Source organism: Hipposideros armiger, unplaced genomic scaffold (genome assembly GCF_001890085.2).
Source record: "Hipposideros armiger isolate ML-2016 unplaced genomic scaffold, ASM189008v1 scaffold_385, whole genome shotgun sequence".
Classification (NCBI taxonomy): domain Eukaryota; kingdom Metazoa; phylum Chordata; class Mammalia; order Chiroptera; family Hipposideridae; genus Hipposideros; species Hipposideros armiger.
In genome coordinates this window covers 1,006,606-1,013,667 of record NW_017731735.1, presented here as the reverse complement: position 1 = coordinate 1,013,667, position 7,062 = coordinate 1,006,606, and the positions used below count along the sequence as shown (strand labels likewise).

At 41.9% G+C, this 7,062-nt stretch overlaps 1 protein-coding gene across 3 annotated transcripts in view; it reads right to left on the bottom strand.

Moving 5' to 3' along the window:
• Nucleotides 1–579: 579 nt before the first annotated feature.
• HOMEZ (homeobox and leucine zipper encoding) overlaps nt 580–7,062 on the bottom strand; it is a 24,648-nt gene continuing 18,165 nt past the window's right edge. For all 3 annotated transcript variants that reach the window (XM_019663064.1, XM_019663061.1, XM_019663062.1), the window contains one exon: nt 580–3,313. In XM_019663064.1, coding sequence (XP_019518609.1) covers nt 1,716–3,313 — 1,598 coding nt within the window. In that variant the 3' untranslated portion in view covers nt 580–1,715. The remainder of the gene's footprint in view (nt 3,314–7,062) is intronic.

The window sequence follows — 7,062 nt, the reverse complement described above, 5'->3', positions numbered from 1 at the left end:
TTTCCCTTTCTGTCTGATAATAGTTGGAGACACAGACTTCCAGCTTACTGAAATACATAAATAATAAAGCATGCCCTTTTATTGCTACTGCAGCTCTTCTGGTATTACAAGCTCTAGAATGGTGAAATGGGCAAAGAACACTGCCACTGAGATCAAGTATTTATTCTTCTTTGGATACTAAGGGGTAGAAAAAAGGAATTAAATGAGTGGGCCACTGGAAAATGAGTGGGCCATTTTCCCAGAATATTGAGAAAATGTAAAGATAGCAAGCATCTGCCAGAAATAAATTAGGTCTTGGGAATGACCTTGTAGCTGAACCCATTACCCTTTTTGGAACTCTGACTTTATTTTTTAAGGCATTTCTAGACACACCTGTTCTCAGCAAGAGCCTGTGCTGTAGCAGGTGCAGGAAACAATCTGCATAGTGATAGATACTGATCTACTTACTGCCTTTCAAAGTTTTTGTTCCTCTAATTTACCTCAATATAGCCTAAGGTTTCAAAAATAAATAAAAAGTATATATATCAGAATATTAATGCATCTGGCTCCATTAATTTCTAAATCATAGAAGTGGCAAAGTGGAGGAGACAGAAACAATTTTATTTTTGGCCTTTTTATTATTATTCTAGCAATTCGGAGCTTCCACTTTTGTTTCTAGATGGTTAACCCATTGATATCTTTATATCTGACCCCCTGATGAAAACCATTCTAAAACATCAATAAATTCAGTTAAAGGCCTGGTCCCTCTGCCTCAAGACAGATCCTGTAGAGAGGTCTGTCTTCTGGATACAAGCTGAACCAACACCAAAAAGATGAAAAATCAGTCTCTGTCAAGCTAGGCAGGAGGGTCAAGTTTGTAAAACCAAACCTGGAACCTACCTGCAGTTCTCTGAACAGTAGAAACCATTTCCTCTCCTCTATCCCTCTGTAACCTAATTCTACTTTTTTTAAAGGACATCTCCCCTAATTCCCACCTCAAATAAATATCCAGTCTAAATTATTCTCCATCTAGTTATTAAACTTTTTCACAAGCTCCATGGGGAAGATTTACCCTGAGACATAGTGAGCAGAATGGGAATTGTGGAAAGAGATAAGAAGGTTCAAGGCAAAGTAGTCCCAGTATCAGAAACGAAAACATTGTTTCCTGTGTAACTCAATAATGAAGCAGGTAAAATATATCAAGTCAAGGTGGTATAAGGAAGAGGAAATATTTATGACACTGGAACATACTGATATTCTTAGCTCCATGATGCATGGACTTGTGCTGAGAGAAGAGGGGAGCAAGGCAGCATTATATTCCAGGAAAGTGGTGGGACTAGGGGATGCACTGGAATCATTGGTTGAATCAAAATTCTTTACTCCTGCTTCCCAATCCTCCTATCGACATGGTCTCTCTGTAGTCCACTAAGGGAAAAGGACAGCAGATATGAGGACAGCAAGAGCCTTTACCCAGCTCAAAATTTGGACCAGACCCTTAGCACTCTCTTCATTGAGTCTAGAGGTCTGGATTTCTGCCCATTCAATCCCTACCTCACTTTGTGTCCTACGCTCATCCTCCCTGGTCCACTCTTGCTACATCCCTGTCCCCCAACCTCAAGAACACAAAGCTTTTCAAGTTCTTTGCCACAAAGTAATTTTTAAAATGTGGTTTGTTTAAACAGTTACTAAGTTGGTTCATCTTTTAGTAACAGACCTCCTCTCCCATAGCCCCCCGTTCAGTCCTGTATGATCACATCTTCATCGCTGTCATCGTCTTCCTCCTCCTCCTCTTCTTCATCCTCATGATCTGGCAGTTCTTCCTCCTCTTCTTCCTCCTCTTCGTCTAGACAAACCACCACCTCAGCTGGCTCAGGTAACCGAGAATCAAACCAGTCCAGTACCTGCTGGGTGCTAAGCCTTGATGCCTGACTCAGTTGAGGGATATCACTTTCCCAGAGCTGTTGGTGGGCTGCCCAGTACTTCTCCAAGGGCCGTATATCCGGTGCAGGTGGGGGTATCGGCAGAGGTGGTGTCTCAGCCCATTCATTCAAGGAACGGGTTGAAAGTGGTGGTGTGGGAATTGCTGGGTCCTGGAAACTGGGGATACCAGGTACTGCATTGTCCCGAAACCATTTTAGTTGCCCATGCTTCAAGGCATAGCGTGTGTCACCAAACCACTGAATGATCTCAGGCCGGGGTAAACCAGTGATCTGTTCTAATTTATGGTAATCCTCACGCCGTGCCCACTGGCACTGTAAAAAAAATGATTTGAGGATAGCCAGCTGCTCTTTGGTTTTGCGCTTGGTCTTTCGCTGGCGTTGTGTATCTGGGGAAAGGTACTCTGCAGGGCCAACCCTACCTAGTACTGAGTTATGTCTTAGCCTCTGGGGCCAGACTGGCTCCACATGTGGGGGTAGTGCCTGTTCAGTGGGTGACAGTGGCTGTGGGATACAGCCCAGTGGCTGGAGGGGTTTAGAGGTGGCTGTAGCTCCATTAGCCAGTACCTGGAAAGAGGAAGAAGAGGTAGAAGAAGAAGAAGGAGTCACATTAGATGCTGACCCCTGCTTACAACTACTGGCAAGTAATGAGACTGGTGGGGGCTTATCCCGAGTACATGGCTGGTGGGTAGCTGTGGAGTGGTTCCAGGAAGCAGTACCTAGGTCATGTGACTGGCCAGGACCCCTGCCTGCCTGCTCCTTAGAGAAGCCACTGCTTTGAAGATCCTGCCAAAATTCTGATTGGTGGGAGAATGCCCTACTGCCAGGTGCCATCAGGGGATCCTTTGTTTTGTGGTGACTCAGTGGCTCTGGGGATTCCTTGGGTTCTACCTTCAATTTTTTCATCTGGGTAGGCTCAGTAAGAGTCAGGGGCACTTTTCCAAGACTAACTTGTTCTGGAGGTGGCATTGGAGAAGGAGGCACCTCCTCTGGGGGCCGCCCTGCATGATGAGTAAAAGAGAGAAGGGATTTGAAATGGAGTTGGTCCCTGTGATAGACCACCCGGGCTCGAGTCTCTTCTATTTCTTCAGATGACCAGCTAATGCCACAGCGGAGGCGCTGGGCCATGAACCAAGTCTTGACTTTCTCCATCTGCAACCCATAGCGTAGGCAGAGAAGGGCAATGTCTGCTAGACTTGGGTAGGGAAAGTAGCTGAAGGTTTGTAGCAGGTGTTCATTGCCATCCAGCTCACTGGTCTGGGCTGCTTGGGTCCACACAAGCTGGAGCTCCTCGGAGATTGGAGGGAGGCAGATGAGCCCCGTAGGGGAGGTATTAAGACTGCTGGCCTCTTTATTAGGAGGCATGATGTTTTCTGATTTGTGCCCTTCAGAGATAGCTGTAATAAGAAAAACAGCTCAATCATTGGGGTTCCTTTTTTGGCCCATCGTTCAATTTCTACCAAACAAAATGTTGGACTCCAAAACAATCAACTTTCTATGTGTACTGTGCTGTTTTGCTTTTAAAGTGTTTTAACAATTTCTCATTTAGTTTTCATAACCTTATGAGTCATCAGTCTGCTAAAATTCCCATTGTATGAGAAAACCAAAGTCCATAGAAGTTATATGACCCCAAGTCACATGACTAGTGAGTGTTGTCACCAAGACAAAAATCTGTCTTTAGAAGGAAAACATCCTTATATAGCCTTTACCTTTCCAATTCAAACTCATTTCACTAAGTTCATGGAACAAGTCACAAAATGAAGGCTCAGCAACAAAAACAAGAGGAGCACTAATCTCCGAACAACAGCTAAATGCTTTAGCTCCTAACAATTTATTATCTCTAGAATATGGAGATAGGATGGGAATACAACGCATGAGAATCTGGAAGGTAGGACAGCACTGTTCCTCTGCCCAGAACCCAGCCCCCTTTTCTTTCCCTTCTTGGTGGTAGAAGCTGAGGGGAGTGGAATGGATAGGACCTTTAAACCTTAAGCCCAAACCTGGTTTTAGTTTTTCTTTCTCAGCAGGATGTAAGATAGGTCAGATATCTGGGCTACATGGGGCTTATCCCTCCCAGGGTTTAGGTCCCTGTGGGTAGAAAGAGGGGAATGTTTCCTCCCACAAGTCATCCTCAGAACAAAGGTTATCCATCCACCCCCCAACCCCCCAACCCTCACCCCCACNAAATATGTTGATTTCCCTTTCTGTCTGATAATAGTTGGAGACACAGACTTCCAGCTTACTAAAAAGTACATAAATAATAAAGTATGTCCTTTTATTGCTACTGCAGCTCTACTGGTATTACAAGCTCTAGAATGGTGGAATGGGCAAAGAACACTGCCACTGAGATCAACTATTTATTCTTCTTTAGGTACTAAGATTTTTGAGGTGAAAGGAAGTTGGGATTTGCCCCCACTCCACCAAAACAGCATTGTCTCCATTTTGACTCCTTAATAATCCTTTATCGCATTTCCTTCATAATGAAGGGAGGCTTAGGATTTTGCCTAGCTAGCTTCACCCTGTCACCAGTTGAGTTCTGCTAAGCCAGGTTGACCAGTAGAATTAAACTGGCCTTTTTTTTTTTTTTTTATGATCCCTATGTTTGAACATTGTTAGGAACTCAGTTCTGAATGAGAATGATAAAACTAGTATCCTATTTTCTCCCCATCTTTTTCAAAAAGGTACCTCAACTACCAGTCCTCTAGATAAGGGGCTGTCATCTTCCATAGCTCATCAATATCTTTATATTGCCCCTGTATCTTTCTACTCATGAACTCAAATCTCAGATCTCTCTGTCCCCACCCATCCTCACAGGAAAAGAATCGATTTTATAACCCACCTCTTAAATTGCTTAGCTAATAGTCTTTTCCCTTCTGAGGAGTGTTCCACAGACTAAGAACTACCTATTTACTCTGATCCACAAGTAACACTACCAAGGAACTGCCCAAGGAAGTTGTCTTTCACCATTCCATTCTATCCTTCAGGTCAGAGGGAGAGCAGAACCCCACTAGAGAGTCTTCCTGCTTTCCAGTTACCAGTCTTGCAGGTAAGCCCTGGCTAGTTTAACTTGTCTGCGTATGAAAAACTCACTGTTAGGCCTGCACACTAAATGCCTCATTCTGATCTCCTGTTAAGGTGGTAGAATGTAACCAGTGGAGAAGGACATGGGTTTCAAGTGTGGTAGCCATATGTACTCAATTTTCCAGAATGGTCTCAGTTTCAAAGATTCTGTCCCAAATTAGCTTCCTGGTTTGGGATTTTTAAATTAGGTAACATAGTAGTGAAAGGCTTTAAACTGAGAGGTCTTGGCCAGGGTGAACTAAGTATATGGACACAATGACATTCCCAATTTTCACAAAAATGTATTCTCAATGGAATATATCTTTTGTGTAGAGGTGCTGCTTGAACTAAGAAAAACCATGTTTATTTCTCCTGGAATAGCTAGAATGTTTTATAAATTTATGGGACTATGATTCTAATCCAAACAAAAAGAGGAAAAGGGCATGGGAACGAGAAGAGGTTTGTAAGGAGCTCTATTCAATGAAAAGTTGTCTTGCCTTTCAAATTAACTTTTATGGCTTAGTTTTTGAGGATATTTAAGCCCTTTTTCCATGCTAAGCTCCTGGTGACCCCAGGGCCATACTAAGGTAGATATTTTGCCCTCATATTCCAAAATTCCCTTTATTTCCATCAGCAGAATATTAGGGTCTATGCCCTAAGAGGCAACACTGGGGAAATAATGTTCCTCTCTAAGATGCTCACAAATGGAGGGATTAACTTACAGAGGAGAAAGACTTAAGAGACATAGAAACCATCTACAAATATATGGGTCCTAATTGGATCGTGATTGAAACTGTAAAAAATTATTTATGAGCAAGTTGATGAAAATTGAATACCTGTTGGACATTTGATATTAAGCATAGTTAACAGTTTTTTTGGAGGTATAATGCTATTGTGGTTACATTTTTAAAAAATCTATCTTTTGGAGGTAAGCACTAAAATGTTTATGGCTAGGAAATTAAATGATTGTCTGGGTTTGCTTTAGTATAATCTAGTGGAGAGGGGCAGTGAGTAGAAATGAAAAATTGGCCATGAGGTATCTGTTGAAGTTGGGTAATGGGTACATGTTGAGTTCATTATATTACTCTACTTTGTATTTTTTAAAAATTTCCCTAATAAAGTTTAAAAAAATGTTATTGAAGAAAGGGCCACCTCCCCAGAGGCATAAGAATTCTGCCTCCCTGGTAATCATCTCTGGGTGTGGTAGTAATACTCCAGGTCTCCCAAAATAGCTTGATTTTTAAGTATTCTGTCTTGTAATCACCAGAAACCACTGAAATATTAGTTTCATGAGTAACAACAAATCCTTTGTTACACTAGATACTAGATACAGCAAATCTTAGTTTAGAAATTAAGTTATCATGTGATGGAGAAAACTATGAGGAAGCAACAGTGGTGGTTTGCTATCCTGATAAACTTCATAAAATGACTTGAGAAAGGGCTTTACTTGCCCTTTGGGTTATAAACATCCTTATCTGCCTTTCTGTCCTTTGCTGCAGACTCTCTATCAACAAAGGCAGATGGGATTAGCCAGGGAGAGAGAAGCGTGGACCACTCCCAGATAGACCATCTTCAAGGTCTGATCTATACATACTGCGGAAGGATGGACTGTAGCATCCAATACCCATTAGGCAATGCTGGCCTTAGAAAATGTACCCAGGCCAGGTTTCCTGGTTTCACTCTGTACTTTCTCTCAGTCTTTACCATATATAACTTGCATTACCTCCTCAGAAAGTGGTCAGGATTTTATATAAGGGTACTGTCTCAGGAAGATGTTTATATTTATCTCAAAGACATATGTAGCTTTTATTTCCTACAACTTGAAACGAAGGTTGTAAAAACAATTCTTGGCATTCTTGGGGTGAGGGGTAATATACTCACTAACTGTGTTTTATTTCTGGATTTCATTTTTTATCTTCAGGTATATTCTCCCATTGCCAGTGTTAATAACCAACAATTCTGTTCCTTATCCTAACTTATACTTTTTTCTATTTGCCTATTGTTTCCTGTATACCAAGTTATTATTAAATATGTTGATTTCCCTTTCTGTCTGATAATAGTTGGAGACACAGACTTCCAGCTTACT